The sequence below is a fragment of the Eretmochelys imbricata genome, chromosome 4 (genome assembly GCF_965152235.1).
Source record: "Eretmochelys imbricata isolate rEreImb1 chromosome 4, rEreImb1.hap1, whole genome shotgun sequence".
NCBI classification, from domain to species: Eukaryota; Metazoa; Chordata; order Testudines; family Cheloniidae; genus Eretmochelys; species Eretmochelys imbricata.
Window position 1 is genome coordinate 101,831,333 of NC_135575.1, and position 25,533 is coordinate 101,856,865.

A 25,533-nucleotide genomic window follows, 5' to 3' on the forward strand; every position below is an offset into this window, starting at 1 on the left:
ATATGATTCCTTGCTCCCCTCCTCCACTTCTAGCACACAGTATAATAGTATATAATGCAGCTCAAATCTATTCGTAGAGGCCAGGGAACTGTCCCACTAAAAGAACTGTGGGGTATTTGTTTTTTGTTTTGGTATTTTTTAAAGTCTGTTGCTAAACAGGAAACAGAAAATACTATTGATACCGTTAAAGCCTGGCTCATATATGTGTTAGATTTTCGAGATTCCTTTTTAAATGTCTTACAGTCACCAGCTCCCCACATCCCTCTTATAAATTTGTTCCTTTATAAGAGTCTTACATGAAAATGTAGAATACTACAGTTGCCCTCCTACTATTGGGCCGTTGCCTTCAGATTTCTGGAAGAACCTTCCAACTACATAACCAAAACCCATGGAACTATATTAGCAAAGAAGGAGAAACATTCACCCAGATGCTCAGCCCTCAGAATCCCCATTCACCCAATCAACACTCCAATTAGCTGGCAACTTGGAGACACTCAATGGGCAAATGGAGGTTATGATGCTTGTATGATCCGTTCCCTCATACCCACACTCTTTTAGTGCAGATGCAAACTAATTATAAAGTGTTTAAACTCCAGACATATTGGCAGGGAAGTTTGAATTTTGGAGAGAAAGGAAATGGGATCTGGGAGTGCAATGGGATGTGCTTCTGTACAGGATGGAGGGAAACAGCAGCTGGAAGGAATCAGTAACAAAGATCAGACATGTCTAGAAAAAACAGGAATTCCTTCAGCTGGTAATCACATGATTTAAAATGTTAAATCCATTAGATTTAGGAAAATATTTTTCTCTTCTCTGGTCTTCCATACCATCTGTATTCAGTAAGGGGAGTGTAGAGGAGAAGTGGGATATAAAGATCTTCTGTTTTCATATATATGCTGAGTGAAATCCTAGTCCTGTTGCAGTCAGTGGCAAAACTCCCACTGACTGCAATGAGGCCAGGATTTCAGCCACTGAGCATTTCTTTTTCTTTTAAAATTAAAGCATGCAGTTTAATTGTCACATTATCATGTAATACATGCTCGTCTGTACTGACAGAAAGGAATGGAAAAAGTTAGTAATACACGTATCCAATCTGGGTGTGAATGCACCATACTGACCATTATGGAAGACAGTGCAATATGTCATTGACTTGGATAGAGCTTGGGTCTTTCAAACCTTAGCAATTGTTTTTGCCCTATGCAACAGAAGCCCATCAAATAGATTTCAATTTAAAGTTATATAAATATTCCAGTGCTTTATTTTCATTTTGTTAATCAGCTGTATATTCAATTATAGCGCACTATCCTCCATGCAGAATGTGCCTACTATAGCAAAAAATATACAGGTGGAAATGAGTGTAATGCAAACACTGATATTCACACACACTGTCACTACAGTAAATTGATAAAACAAAACCAGAAGAGGTTAACATTTAAAAATTAAATTTACTGGGTAAAAACTGCAATGTGCAAACTTAAGTTCATTGATATAAAAATACAAGTCATTTATATGTTGTATACACACAAAATATATATGGAAATCATTTACACAGCTAGAAGCCAGAAATCAAGTTCAGGATATGATCATGCAAAGCTTCACTCCCGTCACTCACAATGGTACTGCCCCGGGACTGCTCACATATATAAGGCCCGCAGGAATGGTCTTAAGTCTCTTAAATTCAAGGGGAGAAATGTGTAATTGTTAACAGTTGAATATGGTGACCATTACTGGGTAGCCTTAAAACTTGACAGATGTGATGTTCTTATTCCAGTAAGGGTGAAATTGTCTTCAAACAGACATGACACATGCGCTGAAAAGAATGGGAAAGGTGTATGCATATAAAGTAAAAATGTTGTTTATTCTTCTCCCGCGAGCCAGCTACAGAACTTTCATTAATTAATGGATGTCTATTTGAAAGCAACATAAAAGAACGCCCATGCTGGGTTCTCGGGACTCTTGCCATTAATATTCAAATACAATACACAAATCATTGTAGAACCCCAACCTCCCCAGCTGCTCTCCCCTGCCCAAAGGAACTCACACTTCTACCCCATTCTTTCCTCTGACCAATGAGAGAAGTACGATTCTACAAAATTCTATCTCCTTTTGTGGAACTTGCTCTCATCCCGGCTCTCTAGCCCAGACCTAGCAATTCATTCCTAATGCTTAGCAAAAACAGAGAGAATCTCTCACCCTCAGGCCAAAAGGATTTGCTGCCCATCACAACTCTGCCTCCTGACACCAGACCACCTTGCCTGTGTTACAGGAGTGCTCTATAAAAGAGATGTCTGTACATCTGTAAAGAGTTAATTGATAAAGTACCAGTAGATAGCACTCAGGAATACACAGCCACTTCCCAGGTCTTTTAGGTCCAAGATTCTTGTTGATGTGCATTGCCAATGGCTTCTTTGCATCATCTCTCAATAGCTTGTGAAACGGAACCAATTTAACAAATATTAATCTGTTCCAAGAAAGGGAAAGTGGCCCAACCACCCAAATAAAGGTATACCCTTTTTGCCAATACACCCATTTTCAAATGAGTCCCACAGCCCAACACAAGACGCCCCCATACAGCAAGCACTAATGAAACAAATGGAGCTTAATTTCCACTACAGTAAACAAACAACACTTTAGTTCAATATTCAGATTCTGCAATTGTAATAGGGCAGAATTTTTTTTAAAGATTGCTCCAGCAGTTCTGTAATATCTACATGTGTCTCAGAGATGGGGACGCATACATTAATGTAGCGTATTAAGTAGGGTGGGTCAGAAATTTTCCATCAAACCTGGTTTTGGACAGAAAATTGGGTTTTGACTAAATGAAATTCTTAATGTGAATTGTTTAGTTTCTATGGAAAATTTCAACTTTGTGTTGAAAAACCGAAGACCCAAAACCTCCAGTATGAAAATACAGTCATGGTGCCTCAGGCTTCCATTCTTCTCCATAAGCCAAGCTTCCCAGCTGAACTACACCTGCCCATCAGGCTCTGAGGGTGTGTGGGCTGTGAGATCAATGGAAGAAGAGTGTAATTACAGTCATTGGGTCAGATTCCAGCCTGTGCTCTGCCCCTTTACGTACTACTCCAGGACCGTGTCCTCTGGACATTTTGGGCTGCAGAATAGCGTATTAGGAAGTCTGAGGAAGCTGCTAGTAGTCAGACCAGCCCCAAGACACTGTTCTAATTAGTGCTTGAATCTGAGAGCCACACAGGTAGGCTGAAGCCACTGTTGATCCCCTCTGCCTTCCCGTGTTGTCTCTCCTGAGAGTTGCAATACAGAATCTGGCCTAAGATTTATCCACCTCCTTTGAAAGCGTGAAGAAGCACTCTCATTGTGGAGTGTACATTTTGGAGGGGGAGGGGAGGAAAAAGGGGAATTGAGAGTGAAAAGAAAATACCATGGTTCTGAAGACCACAGTAACATCAGAGAAAGCCAGAAATTTTGCAGTAACCAACTAGGGGCAGAATTATTTAGTGTTTGAGAGTACAGGTCTGGCACGCAGAAGATCTGGATTTTAGTCTGAACTACCACTAAAACATTGTGCAACCTGTGATAAGTCTCTCAACTCCTTTGTGATTTACTTCCTCACTCTATATTAAAGGGGAATCATAATGCTTACCCACTTTTGTAAAGTGCATCGACTTCCTCAGATGATGGGCACTGTGTCATCATTATTCTCAGGTTCTATATAATGATCTCTTAAAAATAAATGGGCCAAGGTATAGACATGCCAACGAGCCAGCAATGAGGGCAGCGGCATGTCCTCATATGTGTGACAAGGAAAAGAAAGCCTGCTATTGCAGGGTGGCATTCCACACGTCAGACCATCGGGCACTGTTGACTGCAAAGCACTAGTGGAGCAGATTCTTTCTTGTCGCAGACGGCATGATTAGCTCTTGCCACATTACAGGCCAAGTCTCTCTTCTGCCGTAGCTGACCCCCTCTCCTGTTCACAGTGCATCTCTGAGCTGGTACGCTAGTGTGCATCATCAGCACCCTTACATTACTCACAGAACGAGGACAGCAAAGCACCTCTTAAGGCGCAATTTGTGCATGGGAATGAACTCTTGGGACCATCTCCTGGGGAATCCTAGGAAGTTGCTCTCCTTTTCCCCCTTTCTTTTTTCTCCCCCTGTTCTGTGCACCATTGCGGGGATGGGGGAAGGGACAGAGACTAATCACCTGTGGGAGAAGCAAGGGGGAGAAAATTCAGTGAGCTTCAACTTGCAGCTTTCCATAGACCATTCCTTTGGGAGGGAGGGAGGATTTTTCCCTTTTGCGGGCTAGGACATGGATTTATGGGTTCCCAACTCGCTAGTATCTGCTAACTACAGGTAAGGGAGCTGCCTTCTGTTCTGATACAGCAGCCAGCCTGTAGGGATAGTTCAGGATCCTCTCCCCCTGGCAACACAGAACTGTACTGCTATTGATAGAGTCGCCAGGAGCAGAGGGGACCTGAAGGTGTGTGTCAGGGGTGTCATACAAGCTGAATTACTTCTGTCTCATTTATGCATGGAAACGCCTGGGCTTTGCAAGGGTTGGAGACTTGGAGCAGGGCACCTCCATTACTCCACACTTTTCCATCCTGCCCCCCCCTTGAGATCTAGTGGCACAGGGTAGAAAAGGCAGGAAAATGATCCCATAGAAACAGCACACGCATCTGATTCCATGTAAGCAAGGGAAGATCCTAATGCAGTTGTCCTATTAATGCTCAGATCCTGTACTGGGGATTGCCTGGGCCTCAGTGTGTCAGTCACGTGGGGTAGTTGCAACTTTAGCAAAATCTGGTGCATTTGTAAATGGACAGGTTTCACCCCGGAAAGCTCTGCTTCTTGGCAAAGTCAAACTGTCACAAACATGTGGACACTTGAGACTGAAAACTGATGCCTACCTACTGACCACACTTTCCTCTGGGAAGAGTTATTCTAGCCCCCATCTCAACTCAGCATCATATTGTCTGAAGGAAAATATATTCTTGAAAAAATCTTTGGGCCAGAGGCTTTCCTCCACTGACACTGGGAGAGAAGGAGAACACGAGCCAAATTACTGCACTCCTTGAGTCATACCAAAAATATACAACCTGAGCCAAGAGATACAGACGCAGGTCCCAAGTTCACAACTGGGGTTCTTAGTGTGTCTAAAAAAGTTTGATGTCCATCAGTTTTCATTAATAACTATTTAAAAATCCCACTGTGATCTCAGGGAAACTCTTAACATATTAGCTTCTGAACTATCACATAGAGAACTTTGTTTTTGTTCTTATTTGCAACAAAACGTGCAAACATAAATTTTGGCATGGATCATTAACTTTTCTCTGTTGCTCTTTTGTTTAATGTAAAAAGCCAATGTATGAGTAATGGCTCCAAGATGTCCAAATGCAACATAACTTCGCCCTCAAACTGTAAAAGAGTACGATGTAAAGAGATTTTAAAATGTGAAGTGTGAGCTTCTGTATGGTTTCTCAATTCAAAAACAAAACACAAGAGGTAAAGAGATTTGTAATGTCTGGCTTGTATGGAATTTAGACTCTAAGCAAACAGTGTGGATTTGGAGAACCAGCCACATTTAAGAAATTACAGGAGTCAACCTGTGGTTTAGAAATTAAAGAGCAAATTCTCCACTTTAATCCACATGGTGGGATTTGATTCGCATCAGAGATGCACATTACAGCTGCAAGCAAAATGTATCATAGAGAAACATGCATGAAGATAAAAGATCTTCCACCACATTGTGGATTAGAGAAATAAATGTGCCCTAATATTTTAAGAATAAGAAATTGACAATTTAGGAAACTCACATCTGAAATAGTAATCTCCACTATAGCAGCAAGTTGATACCTGTAACACTAAGTTTGGGGAAGAACAAATTTGTGGTACTCTTTGGTCTAATTAAACAACAACAAGTTAACTGGATCTCCTTAGACATTACTGCACCTGTAGTTGAAAAAGTGGTGCTTTAACTGGCCAAAAAACTACTTTCATTGTATTTTACAGAAAAGTGAACTTTTTAAAATGTGTAATCTTTCTCAAAAGAGGCGTTGTAAATAGACCACGGTCCTAATTCATACTTTAGCCCAATATCCTTTATAAAGCAGTTTAAATATGTCTGGCACCAAATCAAGCTTTGAAGTGCCTCCACCATTTTGGAGAAAAAGTCTTAAACATTGTTCTTCTCCAAAGGGTGGATAGGCAATGAGTATCAAATGAAACTAAAAATCAGCAGGCATTCGGTTCCCTGAAAGAGGCTGTCTGACATCACACAGCAGATCAGAAATAAATAAAATGACCCCTTTAGGTATGATGATAAATCCACTACAATGCTGTGACAGTGACAGACTCTACCATGACAATGTCAGTGTATTCTGTTGGGAAAGTAAAATTCAGTTACCTTCAATGATACATTTATCAGATCATGTCAATCAACAGTACTAAAACAATAGATGTCAAAACAAAACGTATTAAAACAGTATGTTTTATAAAAACTGATGGAAAAATGCCCCACAATTATAGTTACGTACAACCAAGTCCAGCTCTCCAGGGTCCACTAAGTTAACACCTTTAAGCACACAAAGCAGTTATTAGAGGTCTTAATAAGGTGACTAGTGGAACCCAGCCGAGTCACAGGGGAATTACACCCTCAGAAATCTATCTAGTATGATCGCAAACCTATCTGTGAATGCTAATACTGTGTAGCCCCAAAAAGGCAGAGTCAGTTCCGAAGCTCTTCACTGCTGTAATTCTCCAGCCTTTTACAGGACATGCTATTTAACGTGGAGTTTTCTAAATAGAAAAAGGAACACACGTAACCAATATGAAGCACTTAGGTTTAGAAGCACTTATGGAAGAGTCCATGAGTGCAAATATTTACAGTACATTGTATCTGGAGTGTACATATGTTATTTAGTGAAAGATAAATTTTTCCTGCCCATCGTTATATTGCATATTTTATAGTTCATAAGAATTCTGTAAGTTAACAAGCAAGAGTCTCCTCCCTGAGAAACGTGCTTCTCATATTTTTGCAGACACTCCCATTCCCTCAATCGGCTACAGCAAGGCATGGACAATGCTAAGACAACGGTGTCAAATCCCAATGATGACAGTAAAAAACAGTTCTTCCCTTTGTGGAACTTGTCTGCTCCATTACAATTGCAGCTGTCAGTTGGCATCCATGCACTCTTGCCTGGTAAGTAGATGTTTTCCACCTGGGCTGCCTGTCGGCACGCGTAGATCTTCCACTGTTTGCAGCAAAGCTTTCCTCTCCAGCTCTAGAGTGAGAATGGATTGCTTCAATTTGCACTCGTTGTTCAGTAAAATTTCTACTGTAGCTTCTAGGTTTTGGATCTTTCCATTTGCCACCTGAAGTGGGAAAAGAAAACAAGAATTTCCTAAAAACTGTGAAACGAGTGGACCTTACAGACAGAGTTCTCCTCAGTCCTTCAGGCTTTTAAAAGGTCCTACTGAGATAGGTCATATTTACAGTAGATTTTCCAGTTATGTAGAAAACACACGCTGAATTAAAGTGTAAGTACTGCTACTTCCACAAGCTTAGTATTACTTATAAATAGCATTGTCTACAGACAACAATCCATTTTCTCTCTCTCTCTCTCTCTCTCTCTCTCTTTCTAATCTTTACTGTTTAGGCACTAGTGTGATTAAACCTAGAATATAATAAAGAGCAGAGAAGATTAAAAGTTAAATCTACACATAATTAGCTAATAGATCTATTTAATTAAGAATAGCATCACTATTAATCCAGGGCTCTACTCACTACAAAATTACACTCCATAGATATCAAGGTGCAGAAACATCATGACTCAGAAGGAAAAAATGTGTCTGCGAACGACTGAGGAACAAACCTTCCACTATGTTTCCCGTGCCTAGAGGTTACATTTTACAAAGCTGAGTAGGATTTGAATAAGCATCCAAAGGCCTGTATTCCATCTTACCTACTGTGTCATCTAGCTTCCAAGTTTTTGTTTTTGATCCAAGAGGCTTGAAAATCTAAATATATAGCCCATCTCTTACCCCCATATTCCCTTCTAACTACCCATGTACTCAGAAGTTGTATTAAAATGTTTCTTTGCAGATCAGACAGAAAGAAGGAGCCATGAGGAGTTCAGAGTGGATCAGCTCCTTCAGAGACCAAGCATACCATCTCTGAAGAGCTGCCTTGTCTCTCTCGTCCCACAGAGGGCGAGTTTTGAAGCAGCCATCGACAACTGCAGATTGAATGGACTGAGGTCAGACATGGACATCAAGATGTACTATTTCACGTGTTTCTAATCATCCTGGATCATGGGTTCTCAAACTTTCTCATAACAAGGATCATCTCTTAATAGAGAATGTGTCTCATAGACATCTCTCCCATTTGTGACTGCCTGACTACAGCAATTGCTTAAATGCGAAAATAATGTTAAGACTGCATGAATGTATCTTTAGCTGTCTTCTCCAGCTGCTAAACTTCATTAACTGAAATGAGCCAGCATCATGTGACTCCAGCCAGCTTTCCACAGGCCACCAGAAAGCCCTACATTCGGGAACCTCTGCTTCAGACAAACTTAAAAGGTTTTAAATACTGGTAAGTCCATCTGGTACCAACTGTAAATAATAAATACTGAAGACAGTGATTTCAGTTATGCCTTAACCTGGATCAAATCTGGCCCGTGTCTCCTCTATACAATGGTCTCTTCTGAAAATATGAACAAACAATGGTGTCAATGGCTCGTTAGATGGAAATATAAACTGTACCTGCAACTCCTCCAGTAGATCAAAGTTCTGTTTTCTCAAACTAGTGTTTGCCTTCTCCAACTTATCCATTCTCTGATTGTCATTGAGAGACGAATCTATCAACTCATCCTGAAGCACATGGTATTCAACTTCGTAAGCTTGCAATTGCTTGGCGATATCCATTTCAAACACCTGATATATACATAATGGTATTAGATGCTATGAAGATCAAGAGAATCAAATGCATAAAAATTATGTTGGTTTATTTTTATGGTGTAGAATACTTTTTTAGCTTATGTCCCATAGTCTTGAGGCAGTGATGTCCAATGGGTAGAGGACATGCACAGGAGTCAGACATGAGTTCATTTCAAATTCTGACATTAATTTATTGTATGACTTTGAGAGGTCACTTTTACCAAAGTTTTCAAAAAGTGGCCACCATTTTAGGTGTTTCCATTTTTAGGTATCAAACTTAAGTCAGGTTGGGCATCCAAAAATGGAGGTATCCAAATTTGGGTGTCACTTTTGAAAACTGTAGCTCAGACCCCTTTATGTCTCAGCCACCACACATGTAAAATGTGGATAATACCTATCTACCTTTGTATAGCACAGCAAAAGCTTCACATGAAAAGTACTGTGTGTGCAGCTACTTCACCTATTTCTGACCTTGTTATATAATAACATTTTTAGTGTCTGAAAAAATATTAAAATTCTATCATTACTTCAAAGGATTTCATAGAGGAAACATTAAACCATGTTGGAGCAGAATTCTATTTTTAATCACTAGCTGTTAATCATTGACAGTATCTTCAGTCCTTATCAAGACAAATATTGAGCCACACCCTGCTAAAGAGACCTTATACTTTAAAGGCAGACAAATAAAGCAAAGTACATTGAGAGAGAGCCAGAGCAAAGAAATACTATAATGTTCTCCCCTCTGCTTGTGGTCTTAGTATATCCGCTTTCCAATTTTCCAGGAAAGCTAAGTGGTAGACTGTATTACTCTAAGGTCCCTGAACTACCTCACTGAATGCAATGAAAAGATGAAATGAGAATGACACAAATGTCAAATCATAGAAACAAATGGAAAACTAAACTTGAGTCACTCAATAAAGATACAATAGGAAAATACCCAAAGTACTGAAGTTAATCAGTTGTTCCTTATTTTAACTTCTTGTGTCAGATTTCTCTTAGAAAGGAGTCAAAAGTCAATTCCCATCTGAGATACACATTGAAGTAATGAGAAATATTGCCTGTTTCCTCCTTTGCTTTGGGATACAAGGGGTAAAGTTTTCATTGCTACAGGAGGAACATAATTTAAGAAGGTATCAGCTGAATAAAATGACTGTAACAACTTTAGAATTCATATTACCTGTTTATTACTCACACTATAAAAATGATCCCTAATAGTTTTATTGCAGCATGAGTGTAAATATTTGGGCTTCTGAACATTAAAGACTGGATCTCAAACATAGTTTAGGTACAAGTAAATCACAGAATCATAGAAACATAGGATTAGAGGGAACCTCAAGAAACAGGACCAAGAATACATAGATTATCCCTGACACCATCTTCTTTACAGCAGCCCTTAACATATTTGAAGATTGTTATAGGTCCCCCCCTAGTGTTCTTTTCCCAAGACTAAACAAACCCAGGTTTTTTTTAAAATTTACAAGTCAGATTTTCTAAAACTTTTAACATTTTTGCTGCTCTCCTCTGGACTCTCTCCAATTTGTCCACATATTTCCTAAAGTGTGGCACCCAGAACTGGACACAGTGCTCCAGCTGAGGCCTCACCAGTGCTGAGTGGAGCAGGACAAGTACCTCCCGTGTCTTACATATGACACTCCTGTTAACATACCTCAGAATTATATTAGCCTTTTTAGAAGCTGCATCACACTGTTGACTCATATTCAATTTGTGACTGTGACAGGTTTCAATCGGTTCACCGAGCCTCTAGGGGGCGATGGAGAGCTACTGTCCCACTGACTGGCCTTAGTCACATCTTTCGGACACTGGGGAATTAGCGGAGAAGGTGTGCCGGCCAGAGTCTGCAGCGCGCCCCTCAGGCAGGGGGCACCAGCACGAGTCTGCAGCGCGCCCCTCAGGCAGGGGAGCGCCGGCACGAGTCTGCAGCGCGCCCCTCAGGCAGGGGAGCGCCGGCACGGATTTGTAGCGCGCCCCTCGGGCAGGGGAGCGCCGGCACGGGTTTGTAGCGCACAGTTCTGCTACCCGAGGCGGGCTGGCCGGGGTAGGGGGACGCAGGCCCACCCAACTCCACTGCGTTCCAGCCCAGGGCCCTGACAGTGGCGGGAGGAGAGGGTCCCGCCGCTGGGTCAGCAGAGAACCATCCGTGCCCCGCTGACCAAATACACCCACCACACTGTGCAGTTCTGCCCCTGGGCTACTTCCTACCCGGTCTCTCAAGCGGGCCTCTCCGGTCCCCCAGCTCGTCCGGGTATTCAGCTGCTGGCAGCTCCAGCTCTCTCTCTGTGTCAGGCTCATGCTGGCCCGGGTTACAGCCTGGCCCCTCCAGGTCCCCCGGGTACTCAGCGGCTGGCAGTCCGGGTCACTTCAGTCCTTCCTCCAGGTCAGGTTCCTCCTGGCCCAGGGCCTCCCCTGGGTCGGCAGCAGGGTCTGGAGGGAACAGCCAGCTGCCTGTGTCTGTCTCCCTCCCTGGTGCTGCCCTCCCTGGGCAAAGGGCCCCGCCCTCTGTACTTCCTGTTCCACCCCTCACCTTCCGGGGATTGGAGTAAGCGTGGTCTGGCCCTGCCCACGCAGGCAGAGAGGGTGGCTCTTTCCCCCTGGTTCGGAGGGAGGCCACCCTGGCTCCCTACATACCCCACCCCTCAAATCCAGCTCCCGACCATCGGAGCTGGTATCCTCACCCTCTCTGAGGCGGGATAGAAAGTCCGCATTGGCGTTGTCCCGTCCCTTCCCTCGATGGTGAATCATGAAGGCATAGGGCTGCAGAGCTAGATACCACCGCATCAGCCTGGCATTATTGTCCTTCATCTTATTAAGCCACTTCAGGGGTGCATGGTCCGTAACCAGTATAAAGGGGGCTCCAAGGACGTAGTAGCGGAGGGCATCGACCGCCCACTTAACCACTAGGGCCTCTTTCTCCACAACAGAGTAGTTCCGTTCTATGGGGAACAGCTTCCGACTGAGGTAAACAATATGGTGTTCCTCCCCGTCCACCTCCTGTGAGAGGACTGCCCCAAACCCTACTCCTGAGGCATCCATCTGAACGATAAAGTCACGCTGAAAGTCAGGGCTGAAGAATACTGGATCGCTACACAGTCGTTCTTTGATAGTTCGAAAGGCCGTCTCGCATTCATCGGACCAATGCACCTGGCGGGGGCTGTCCTTGGTCAAGAGCTCCGTCAGCGGGGCTGTAACGCTTGCGAAGTGGGGTACAAACTGCCGGTAATAACCAGCTAAGCCCAAGAATTGACGTACCTGCCTCTTTGTGGTCGGCACATATTCCTGGAGTCCTTGGACTTTCCCGATGAGGGGGCGGACCTGTCCTTGGCCCAAGGTGTATCCCAGGTAAGTGGTTTCCTCCCGCCCGATTTGGCATTTTTTTGGATTGGCCATAAGCCCGGCTGCGCGGCGGTCCCAGAGGACTGCCACTACTTGGTTAAGATGTTCCTCCCAGTTATTGCCATAGATGACCACATTGTCCAAATAGGCCACAGCGTACTTTGTGTGTGGTTGCAACACCCGGTCCGTCAAACGCTGGAAGGTCGCCGGGGCCCCATGGAGGCCGAAAGGCATCCGGGTGAAATGGTACAACCCTGAAGGGGTGGCAAATGCTGTTTTCTCCTTGGACCTGGGATCCAAGGGGATCTGCCAGTACCACTTTGTGAGATCTAAAGTGGCAATATAACAGGCCTCCCTGAGATGGTTGAGGAGCTCATCGATGCGGGGCATCGGATAGGCGTCAAATTTTGAAATGGCATTTACCCCCCGGAAGTCAATGCAAAACTGCCGGCTCCCATCCGGCTTTTGTACGAGGAAGACGGGGCTCCGCCACTCGCTCTGGGAGCGCTCAATAACACCCAGATCCAACATTGCCTGGACTTCCTCTTCTACGACCTCCCGCATTCGCCTAGGCAATGGCCGGGTTGTCTCTCGGACCACCACTCCGGGTTCAGTCTGGATCACATGATAGGTGAGCGTAGTCCACCCGGGTTTCATGGTGAACGTCTTGGGGAATGCCCTTACTAAGCAGAGGGCCTGTTCTTGCTGCTCGACTGTGAGTGTCTCGGCTAGCTGGGGCTCACCATTATCCGACTCCTCGGGCGGTTGGGGCCCCAGGTCTGGTTCGCGGGGGTACGGGGCAACTAGTAGTCCTTCCCGTTCCTACCAGGGTTTTAAGAGATTTACATGATAAATCTGTTTTTCCTTACGGCGACCAGGTTGCTGAATTTCGTAGGTGACAGGCCCTACCCAGCGGAGGACCTCATACGGACCCTGCCAGCGGGCAAAAAGCTTTGATTCCTCCGAGGGGAGCAGGAGGAGTACTCGGTCTCCTGGCCCAAATGATCGAGCCTGGGCGCCCTGATTGTAGTGCTGCGCCTGGGCTCTTTGGGCTGCATTTAAGTTCTCCTTCGCAAGCTCGCCTGCCCGCACCAGCCGCCCCTGCAGCTGTAAGACGTATTGTAAGAGACCCTGCATTGCGGATGAGTTGTGTTCCCAAGTCTCCCTCAAGAGGTCCAACACCCTGTGGGGTTGCCGCCCATAGAGGAGCTCAAAACGGGGAGAACTTCGTGGACGCCTGTGGGACTTCTCGAATTGCCAGTAGTAAAGGAGGGAGCAGCTCGTCCCACTGGCGGAGGTCCTGGGTGGGGAAACGCTGCAACATTCCCTTCAGGGTCCGGTTAAAACATTCAACCAATCCATCCGTCTGGGGATGGTAGACCGAGGTCTGCAGTTTCTTAATCCCCAACAGGGCACATACCTGACAGAACAGCTTAGGAGCGAAGTTGGTCCCTTGATCAGTGAGTATCTCCCGTGGGAGGCCCACCCTTGTGAAGATCTTCACGAGCTCTGCAACGATAGTGCGGGCGGTGATACTTCCTAGGCGGACGGCCTCAGGGAAGCGGGTGGCGTAGTCCATCAGGACAAGGATGTATTGATGGCCCGCCTTACTTTTTGGAAAAGGCCCCACCACGTCCATCACTACCTGCTCAAATGGTACACCTACGACTGGTAAAGGGACCAGGGGGGCCTTCCATACCCCTGCCAGGGCTGCATGTTGGCAGTCCGGGCACAACACACAGTCATCCTTCACCGCACTGTGGACACCGGGCCAGAAGAACTTGGCCAGGACCCTAGCCACAGTTTTTTCCTGCCCTAAATGGCCTGCAGCCGGGATGTCATGTGCAAGCTTCAGGACAGCCCGACGATGAATGCGGGGGACCACGAGTTGGGTCCGGACCTCTTGGGTCTGGGGGTCTCAATCAATGCGATAGAGCTACTCGTGATTGAGTTCAAACCTAGGCCATTGGATGGTGCGCTGGGGCTCCTTGACCTCACCATCCACCGGGGCCAACTGTTCACAGGCAAACCGGAGCGTAGGGTCCTCCCTTTGATCTCGACTAAAGTCCACCAGGTCAGGAGGGGGGCCAGCCGTTTCCAGGCTGTCCTGCCCAGGTGTGGGAACTGGGGCAACTCCGGGGTTGGACCTCAAGTCGGGGCCTGTCTTCATCTCAGGCGGAGCTCCCTCGAACGCCTCTTCGGTGGGTAGGGATCGGAGCACCTCGATGAAGTCTGGCCAGTCGTGGCCCTGAATAACTGGAGAGGCGAGGGATGACGCCACTGCCACGTTCATTAACTGAGTTGCTCCGTTCACCGTGATGGGGACCTGAACCGTGGGGTACGATTTCACGTCTCTGTGTAGGCACTGAATCCGTACTTCCCCAATGGTCCGCTCAGTGTCCAGGAAGAGTGCCTGGTGGACAAGGGTCTGCCCACAACCTGAATCAACTAGACCAACAACGTGGGTCCCAGCGACTTCCATGGGGGCTGTCAGTTTGGCCACAGAGGGTGGACAGGCCTGTCGCTCCCTGGTGCACAGCAGGCCAAAGTTGCAGTCCATCGCAGGACAGCCCTGTTGCAGATGACCGTACTCGCCACATCGAAAGCAAGGTCCTACCTCTGGGCACCCCGGCTGCATGGGTGCACCGGTGGGGCTGCAGGGTTGGCTGGGGCCCGGTGATCTGGTTAAGCGTCCAAAGGCGGAGAGTGGTGTGGACTCAGGGTGTCGGGGAAAATCGGTCCTGCTGCCATCTGGTCGTCGGGTACGGTATCGTGCATCAGTTTGGGAGGTGGGCCCCTCCCCTTCAAGTTTCTGTGCACTGGGTCCAGGGTTTGGGGGGCGGGCTGCTGGTCCTATCGGGGCCTCTGCCTCTAAAAAGTCCTCCATAAGCGTGACGGCCGCGCTCAGACTTTGTGGCCGGTGCTGCAACACCCAAGCCCTCCCCTGGGTCGGGAGGATGTGCATGAATTGTTCGAGGATGACCTGTTCAGTCACCTCAGCCGCTGTTTGACACTCAGGTTGTAGTCATCAGCCGCCTGCGTCCTTCAATTCCTGGGCCACGGCCCGGGGTCTGGCACCCGGTGGGTAGACCTTTTCCTGAAACCGTTGCCGAAACATCTCAGGAGTAATGTCAAAGGCATTCAAGATAGCCACTTTCACTCAAGCATAAATGCGGGCCTCATCATCTGGGAGTCCACGGTAAGCCTTCTGGGCAAGCCCCGTCAGATATGGGGTGAGGAAGGTCGCCCATTGGTCAGGTGCCCAACCGGCCACTGAGGCAACCTGCTTGAAGGTCACCAAATAGGCCTCCGGGTCATCCTCAGGCCCCATCTTGCCCAGACGGATCAGTGGGGCAGGAGGGGTCGAGGTGGCCGCCCTCTCCGGCTGAGCCCCACCGTGGCCTGGCCACAGGATTGCAAGCTGCTGGAAGCATTGGGTTTGTTGTTCATGGTGCTGGGCCCCCAAGGTTTGAAGCAACTGCTGCTGGTGGGCACCCAGCTGCTGTACAAGTTGTAATTGCTGCTGTTGCTGGCTCTCAGCCAGGAACTGGATAAGCCTTTCCATTTCCATCTTTCAATTAAGGGAGCTTCAGAGGCCCCTCGCTCTAACCTCTTCCTGCAAGGATAAGGATCGCTGCCCGCATTCTCCACCACTTGTGACAGGTTTCAATCAGTCCACTGAGCCTCTAGGGGGCGATGGAGAGCTACTGTCCCACTGGCCGGCCTTAGTCACACCTTTCGGACACTGGAGAATTAGCGGAGAAGGTGTGCCGGCCAGAGTCTGTAGCGCGTCCCTCAGGCAGGGGGCGCCGGCACGAGTCTGCAGCGCACCCCTCAGGCAGGGGAGCGCCGGCACGAGTCTGTAGTGCGCCCCTCAGGCAGGGGAGCGCCGGCACGAGTCTGTAGCGCGCCCCTCGGGTAGGGGAGCGCCGGCACGGGTTTGTAGCGCACAGTTCTGCTACCCGAGGCGGGTTGGCCGGGGTATGGGAACGCAGGCCCACCCAACTCCACTGTGTTCCAGCCCAGGGCCCCGACAGTGGCGGGAGGAGAGGGTCCCGCCGCTGGGTCAGCAGCCCCGCTGACCAAATACACCCCCCACACTGTGCAGTTCTGCCCCTGGGCTACTTCCTACCCGGTCTCTCAAGCGGGCCTCTCCAGTCCCCCCAGCTCGTCCGGGTATTCAGCTGCTGGCAGCTCCAGCTTTCTCTCTGTGTCAGGCTCATGCTGGCCCGGGTTACAGCCTGGCCCCTCCAGGTCCCCCGGGTACTCAGCGGCTGGCAGTTCTGGTCGCCTCAGTCCTTCCTCCAGGTCAGGTTCCTCCTGGCCCAGGGCCTCCCCTGGGTCGGCAGCAGGGTCTGGAGAGAACAGCCAGCAACCTGTGTCTGTCTCCCTCCCTGGTGCTGCCCTCACTGGGCAAAGGGCCCTGCCCTTTGTACTTCCTGTTCCACCCCTCACCTTCTAGGGATTGGAGTAAGCGTGGTCTGGCCCCGCCCACTCAGGCTGAGAGGGTGGCTCTTTCCCCTCTGGTTCGGAGGGAGGCCACCCTGGCTCCCTATAGTGACCCACTATAACCCCCAGATCCTTTTCGTCAGTACTGCTGCCCAGGCAGTTATTCCCCATTTTGTAGTTGTGCATTTGATTTTTCCTCCCTACATGTAGTACTTTATTGAATTTCATCTTGTTGATTTCAGACCAATTCTCCAATTTATCAAGGGCATTTTGAATTCTAATCTTGTCCTCCAAAGTGCTTTCAACCCCTCCCAGCTTGGTGTTATCTGCAAATTTTGTAAGCATACTCTCCACTCCATTATTCAAGTAATTAATGAAAATATTGAATAGTATCGGACCAAGGCCAGATCTATGCTGGACCCACTAGATATAGCCTCCCAGTTTGACAGCAAACCATTGATAACTACTATTTGAATATGGTCTTTCAATCCATCTTACAGTAATTTCATCTAGACAACTTCCCCTAGTTTGCTTATGAGACTGTCACGTGGGACTGTGTCAAAGCCTTACTAAAATCAAGGTATATCATATCTACAGTTTCCTCCTGATCCACTAGGCTAGTAACCCTGTCAAAGAAGGATGTGAGGTTGGTCTGGCATAAATTTTTCTTGACAAATACATGTTGGCTATTACGTATTATCCTATTATCCTCTAGGTGTTTACAAATTGATTGTTTAATAACTTGTTCCAGTATCTTTCCATGTATCCAAGTTTGGTTGACTGGTCTGTAATTCCCTGGCACTTCTTTGTTCCCTTTTAAAAAGAACAGATACTATGTTTGCCCTTCTCCAGTCCTCTGGGACCATCCTCCATGAGATCTTGAAGATAATCGCTAACGGTTCTGAGATTGAATCAGCTAGTTCGTTAAGTACTCTAGGGTGAATTTCATAAGGCTCTGCTGTTAGATGTATAAATCTAACTTATCTAAATATTCTTTAACCTTTTCTTTCCCTATTTTGGCTTGTGTTCCTTCCCCCTGGTTGTTAACATTAACTATGTTAAGAATCTGGTCACATTTTACTTTGTTAGTAAAGACTGAAGCAAAATAGGAATTCAACACCTCAGCTTTCTTGATGGCATCCATTAGCTCTCCTTCCCCACTAAGTAGAGGATCTACACTTTCCTTCAGCTTTCCCTTGCTCCCAATGTATTTATGGAACCTCTTCTTATTGCTTTTTATGTCCCTTGCAAGGTATAACTCATGTTGTGTCTTACCCTTTCTAATTTTGTCCTTATATACTTTTGCTATCTTTTGTACTCATCTGTAGCAATCTGTCCACATTTCCACTTTTTGTAGGATTCCTTTTTGATTTTCACGTCATTAAAGAGCTCCTGAGGGAGCCTCATTGGCCTCTTACTATTCTTCCTATTTTTCATGTGCATTTATGGGATTTCCATTTTCTATGAAAACGAAAGATTCTGCAGAAAACACACAGTTGTTTCAGAATCAGCCTATGCATTCTGCAAGCCAGACTGTTAGTTTTGTCATGACCGCTGTCTTCCAAACTCCTTTGCACTCAGAGAGGGGAGGGAAGTCCCTGCTATCATAACCAAAGCATCAACTCCAAAAGGACAGAACGTTAAGCAAATCAGAAATTTCACTTAAAAGCTAACCAACTTAGGGCAAGTTATGGCATGAAAGCCACAGGCTACAGTTGGGGGAGGTGGGAGGATACGGATTTGCCTAGTAGCCTTGTAGAAGCTGCGATCAATGAGCTGCTCTCTCTAGCAGCCGTCCTTATCAAAGGAGAGCAGCTGTTCAGTCCTCAGGTCATTTTACCTGCCTGCTCTGAAACTAGAGCAGTTTGAACGCAGGGCAAAATACCCTGTCGCTTCTGCTCAGACCTAGAAGTTTCCCTCAAATCACCTAGGCGTAGGTCTCTCTGTACAGCCCTGTACTCTGGCCTTTGTGCACTGTACATAATCTACCCCTCCAGAGAGTACCAACACTTTTAATGTCCTTCCCCCCTAAGCCCCAATCCCCTCCAATTTTGCCCACCTTCCTCTGATATTAAGTGTCAGGAAAAATCCTTAGCTAGTTTAATGAGCCTGTTTGTTTTAAATGAGCATTGCTGCCAGCAAATGGAAAGCCATTCTGCAGGGTTGTAGTGCTTTCACCATGGATCCTTCTGGTTTGAAGGCCACTCTCACTTCTCACCCCCCAGGGCTATCTATGGACAGGCAAATGCAGCTCCAACGGCAGAGTGAACCTCACCATGTTTTGGGGAAAGGAAAGGGGAACAAGTCACCACATTTCTGTTCTGTGTTTGTACAGCACCTAGCACAAAGAGGTCCTGGTCCATGATTAGGCTCCTAGGCGCTACAGCAATACAGATAATAAAATAGCAATACTTGCCATCTGTATTTCCCCTCACTGTGAATCAGTTGTTACAGCCAGGTCATTTTCAGGATAATAGGGTCTCTATGCAGACCACTACAAACACGGGTTATCCATGTTCTTTACAGACCCACAAATACAGTATACTCCCGATTATCCAAACAGCATGGGCGACATGGATTTTATTCAGCTAATCAGGATTTTGGCTAAGCGATGGGGCAGGAGCCATTCAGCAGTGGGGTGGCCACCTCCTCCTCCTTGCAGTCCAGGCTGGGGGGAGTTGTCTCTGCTCTATCCCACCAGAACCACAGCCACCCCACCGTCCCCCGGCACCTTCTGGGAACAGGTGTCACTGGCCCTGCAGAAGCGCAGGAAGACCTCTGCAGCTCTGCTGTCATGACCCTGCTCCCTCACTCCTGTGACAGCGAGGCTACAGAGGTTTCCCTGGCTGCCACAGGAGACATTCAGCAGCAAGGTGGCTTCCTCTGCACCCGGAGTCTCGTCCGCCTCTTTGCAATGCTGACTGCGGGTCTCTTCTCTATTATCCAGACCGCCACATTATCCCAATCCCTTCCTTGTCCCCCAGCATGAGATAGATGCTCTCTGTAGCATGTACCTCACACTGAGGGACAGGGAAGAGATTTGGATAAATGAGATTACACTGTGCAGCTGTTAGAACCACCTTTTATCACAGTAGTGTTTCATCATTTCTGCCCCAGTGGAATAACTGCCATCTTGAGGGATCACTCAATGCTTCCCAGTACTATGACTGAATGCAGGAGACTGCACCACCCCATCTCCTCTGTCTGGAAGACAAGTTTGCTGTTCCACAGCATTTTGCTATGATAGCTCAGTGGTTTGAGCATTGGCCTGCTAAACCCAGGGTTGTGAGTTCAATCCTTGAGGGGGCCATTTAGGGATCAGGGGCAAAAAAAAAAATTGGGGATTGTGCCTGCTTTGAGCAGGGGGTTGGACAAGATGACCTCCTGAGGTCCCTTCCAACTCTGATAGTCTATGAGTCTATTAACAAACTTCATCATACAACTTGGCAGAGCAGACATAATAATAAAGAGAAGTCTATGGCATGGGTAAGAAAAGTTAACATGCACGAGGCTCTTGTAAAGCTATTTTTTTCTTCTGAAATTAGATGTGGAGAATCAGACTCTCTGGAAATGGATAAGCCTAGTATACACTCAGTCTACCTTATTCCCTATCCTGTAGAATGCACTGTACATGGGATACAGTATTATTGCCAACAAAATGAAAATCAATTAAATACACTTAGTGAAAATCAGAACTGTAAATGTAATTAACAATGTAATTAATGATGACTATCTAATATGTAAGGATGCCCAGGTACTGATGAGTAACACGGTTCGAAAGCTTCTTTAACGTATTCCAAACTACAATTAGTAACCTATTCTCAACTAGGAATAGCACAAGCACTTTTCTCCATTGTGATTTTACAAAAGAATACTACTACTCCTAACTTCTGTTAATAAGAACATTATTTCTCTTGATAATAGGTAAATGTTCAGATTGTCTCATACTTGATTAATGGTCTTTTCCATCTGTACCAAGCCCAGGTTTGGGAGAATGCTTTTAATAAAATCCACTATGGTTTCTAAGTTCTCATGTTGCAGAATCAAGGGTTTGTGACTTCCCAACAGGCTTAAAGCCACTTTAAATATAACCTCTGATCCCTGAAGAAAGAGCATATCTGTGAAAACAAAGAAAAAACAAAAGTACATAAAACAAGCACATCTTTTGATAAGAATAATACAACAGTAAAATTTCCAAAGGATAACAACTTCATACACTATAGAGATCAAGAGGCTAGAAATATTCACCAATCAGGCATTTTTGTAATTGTGTTTTATAGTTAAACAATTTTTTTTAACAGTACCTTACATTGAAAGGGGAAACGGAACTTTTGTAAAAGTTTTACACTGAAAAAGAAACATTTCTTTAATACATGGAATCTGCATCAGAGGAAGTCAATAAGACACACAGTGTGTGAGATTTTTGAAAGGATCAGATATTCATATATTTTATGTAGAAACTGTATTTTCAGCTATGCTAAGTCATATGCTTCAAGGGCATGAACTGAGCAATGCTATGTAAAGCAGTTCCTTCTCCTGTTCTGCAAAAATAGTGTACAAAAAACCACATGTAAGAGAGAGTGAATGTGCGCATGTGCACACATGCCTGCGTTGTGTAGTGGGCTGTGATTTTTTCTAAAGCATTAGATATACATGTGGCATTATGCCCCATATTCTTCATAGCAATATTATTATGATATGATTATGGCATAACTATGATGTATTTTATGCAAGAGAGGTCATGTAAGATATCACTGAAAAGGTTATGATTCACTGAATCTGATTATCTTATTTGTATGCATGTATCATTTTGGTATCTGAAGTTAGGAATATTGTCTATGCACCTATTACAAATGTGTTTACACCTGGGGAACGCCCACTAGGCAGAAGGCAATCAGTCTAGATGGCTGGCTGGGCAGGGCCGTTAGAAAGAGGATAGGTCTTAGAAGATGCTAATCTCCCAGAAGGGAGCCTTCCTGAGGACACTATAAACAGCCTCTGACTCATTGCTGCTATGACCCTAGATGTGACCAAGTCACCTGGTACTGGACTCCATCTTGAAATACCAGTGTTTTTTCACTGAAAGCCATGGGAACTAAAGTTGGAATTAAAGGGTTCCTGCCACATGCAAAAGCTATTTAAGGCAGGGGAGTGACATCATGTGGTTCTTCACTGACTCCCCGCCCAGAAGAGATGCTTGGAAACACCTGAGAAACAAGGACTGAACTGGGGGAGAAGGGCTGAACACAGGCTAGAGGGAATTCTAGCCTGTGGAAGGAATACCTGGGTTTTAAGCTGCAAGCAAGTGAAGCATGCCCTTAAGAGCCTCCAGCCAGCTTAAATCATCATTTAGGGTGAGAATTTGCTACTCATATCCGATTTCTTTAGAATATTAAGCTTAGTTTGCTTTTTTGTTTTATTTGCTAGGTAATCTGCTTTGATCTGTTTGCTATCCTTATAATCACTTAGAATCTATCTTTTGTAGTTAATAAACTTGTTTTTGTTTTGTCTAAAACCAGCATGTGCGGGAGTTATTACTTGGGGCAGAAAGCAGTATACATTCCTCTCCACATTGAGGGACGGGGTGAATTTCATGAGCTTACGCTGTACAGTTCCCTGTGCAGCACAAGACAGTATAATTTTGGGTTTACACTCCAGAGTTGAGTGCATGCCTTAGGAACTGGGAGGTGCCTTAGCTGAGCCTTCCCATAAAGAGCTGATCTCAGCATCTGTGTGTAGCTGCAGCTGGGTGTGTCCCTACCTATACATGTGCTGGAGGGGGCTTGAGGGCCTATCACAACAATACAGTGTAAAGGGAGCCCAGGCTGATGTGTCAGACGGGCTCAGTGGTACCCCAGTTCCAGGTGGCATGCCGGGGGGAACCTGTCACAATACATCAGGACCCATTATTATTCAATTATTTAAGTGTCAATTGTGTGTTTCACTAGCTAGATCAATTGCCCTGATTGGTGAGTTATCACCCGAGACATCCAGTACATATTTAAGTTATGTATAAGCTAGGCCAGGGGTAGGCAACCTATGGCACACATGCCAAAGGCGGCATGTGAGCTGATTTTCAGTGGCACTCACACTGCCCGGGTCCTGGCCACCAGTCTGGGGGGCTCTGTGTTTTAATTTAATTTTAAATGAAGCTTCTTAAATATTTTAAAAACCTTATTTACTTTACATACAACAATAGTTTAGTTATATATTAAAGACTTATAGAAAGAGACCTTCTAAAAACGTTAAAATGTATTACTGGCACGTGAAACCTTAAATTAGAGTGAATAAATGAAGATTCAGCACACCACTTCTGAAAGGTTGCCGATCCCTGAGCTAGGCTATGCAGTGAAATTGGACAGTGTTACCTCTTCTTGTATGTGTTATGTTTTTTGAGGGGGGTCATGAGAACTCTATGAAGAAGTAAATGGAAGCAGCTGAATTTATTAATTTTCAGCTGTCAGTTCTGAGCTTGAATGGAATCATAAATTAAAGAACTTTAATAAAAACAGTAAGTACCTACACTTTAATAATAAGAACGGAGTGTAATCTTTCTTCAGCCCTATTTCTTACCTACTGAAGGGAAGTGCTAAACTGCATTAGGAAAACATAACACAATGCGTATGGGACTTGAGTTAAAGAAATCAGTTTTCTAACTGCATCTGGGTTTATTTGTTTTTAATATAAGTATCTGATAAACATATTAATATCCTAACAAGCCACACAACTAATCACATTTGTAGTGTATCTTGAAATCTTACTAATGTAAGCTGTGTATTAATGCTGCAGGTGGCCCCATAAAGACAGCATCCTGGTACACATTCAGCACAGTGCAGCCACAGTATCTAGCTACCTTTCAGCATAACTTCCTTTCCATCTCTTCCTTTTTCCTTTACAAACAGCCTACAATCTAGCACAGGTCTTTATGGAGATAGGAAATACGTGAGAGCTACCCTACAGCAGCCAACGATACCACTCACAATCCAACTAGCCAGGGGAGATACAAAAAGCTCTTTTCCTCCATAGACTCTCTTGCTACTAGATCTCAAAATCTGCTCTGGGTTTCAAAGAGGGACTTTGATACAGGAGGAAGTATTCAGTATATTATGAAAAGTTATGAAGGGCAGGGGGAAACCATATGGGGGGTAGGCGGATTTTTGTTTTCAGTTCAGGTTTCCTAATTACCAAATATATCTGTGTTTATACAAAGGCTTCCTATCTCTCTTCCTTCTACTTGAACCTGCAAGTGAGGTCATGCTGCTGAACTGGTAGCATCACAATAACTTACATGGTAATAGGCTGATGCCAAACACATTCGGACTTCATGATCAAATAGAAAGAGAAACTGAGCAATGAGGGAAAATGCTGATGTCAAAACCACAAGTCTCTCCAGTGCAGCAAAGAACATAGGAAAACACTGGCTGACTACATTTCTGTGTACAAATATTCTCCCTTTTGAAGCTTGCATCAGAATGAAAGTTTCCCACTACACTACCTTGACTTTACCCTGAAGTCATAACTCATTTCACTCCCTTCCTGTGTTCATCTCTCTCTCACAGAGGGACAGACAGAGCATGAAGCACATGTAATAACTGATAATAAATCTTATATTTCTACCCCATTCATCCTAAAAACAGTGCAACCAGCTCCAGTTCCAATTCAGTACATTCTATAAGAGGTAGGGCTGCTCTGAAAGACATAATGGAAAGTGAGCAACTGTCTTCATGTGTCTAGAGAAACTTGAAAGATACAGGACATTGCTCTGTAAGGGAATCTACAGTATTTAATATTAATACAGAGAACACCAAGCAAGAATCAAGAAAGATGAAGTACAAAGCAGAACCTAATTATGCAGAAAATAATACATCTACATGACCCAACACCTGCCCCTAGAAAACATGCAGATTAACTCAAAGTGACCTATACAGTATTAAGGTATAAGTTGGATTGATTATATACTTCTGAAATATCTCATTCATATATAAAATAGTGAGCGGTGAACAAAGGCCCATTTATTTTAGGAGCTTATCCATCCCTAAGGCTTGCTGTAAGTGGGCTGCAAGCCAGCGACAATGCAATGTAGGCATCCAAATTAACGTCAGCATGACCGGCAGACATCAGGATTTAAAATCAAGTTATCTACAATCTTGGAACAGAATAAATGTTGTTCTTCCAAGTCTCCTCCACCACTAAGTAAATAGGAGGTTTTAGAGAACCTTTGTTTTGCAGTACCCTCACATGACCTTCTATTCTGAAGTGTTGAAAGTTTGGACAGATGAAGAAAAAAGGAAAAAGGCAGTTTTCTACTTTCTAGCATAACACAGCCTTGTAACTCCAGAACTTCTTTATAACCTATGGCTTTAATACACTGGAATATAGCCTTCAGAAGAAAGTGGGATCTAAGGTAGTCTAAATGCACTGTACCTTTAAATACTACATTGTTACATAGCAACTGGGTTGCAGGAGTCAAGGAACGAAAGATTGTCCTATGTACTATTGGTGCACATGTGCCTCATGCACTTCAGTCCAGAGTCTTTAGCCAGCAGTATCCTGGCATGCATCCTGGTCTTTACCCAGCAAGACCAGTCACTGTGCATGCACCCTGAGAATCCTCATGCTCTGCATCAAGGGCATATAAGGGCAGAGTGCATCAGTGCTTCTCAGTGCCTCTGGCTTTGAGAGGGAGCTTGCAGTCTGTGTGACTGCCAGCTAATTTCTACTGAGTAGTTAATGGTTTTGATATTTTTAACAGTTTTTAGTATGAAGTGGTAAAAGCGGAGACTCTGAGGTTACTACCTGGGAATAAGCAATC

The 25,533-nt window shown here is 45.2% G+C and overlaps 1 protein-coding gene across 2 annotated transcripts in view; it reads right to left on the minus strand.

The window, feature by feature from the left end:
* Positions 1-1,425: 1,425 nt before the first annotated feature.
* The window catches only part of TBC1D1 (TBC1 domain family member 1), a 186,881-nt gene continuing 162,773 nt past the window's right edge, over positions 1,426-25,533 (minus strand). For both annotated transcript variants that reach the window (XM_077815752.1, XM_077815751.1), the window contains exons 17-19: positions 20,670-20,839; positions 8,748-8,918; positions 1,426-7,355 (exon numbers count right to left, since the gene is read on the minus strand). In XM_077815752.1, the coding sequence (XP_077671878.1) occupies positions 7,155-7,355; positions 8,748-8,918; positions 20,670-20,839 (542 nt within the window). In that variant the 3' untranslated portion in view covers positions 1,426-7,154. The remainder of the gene's footprint in view (positions 7,356-8,747; positions 8,919-20,669; positions 20,840-25,533) is intronic.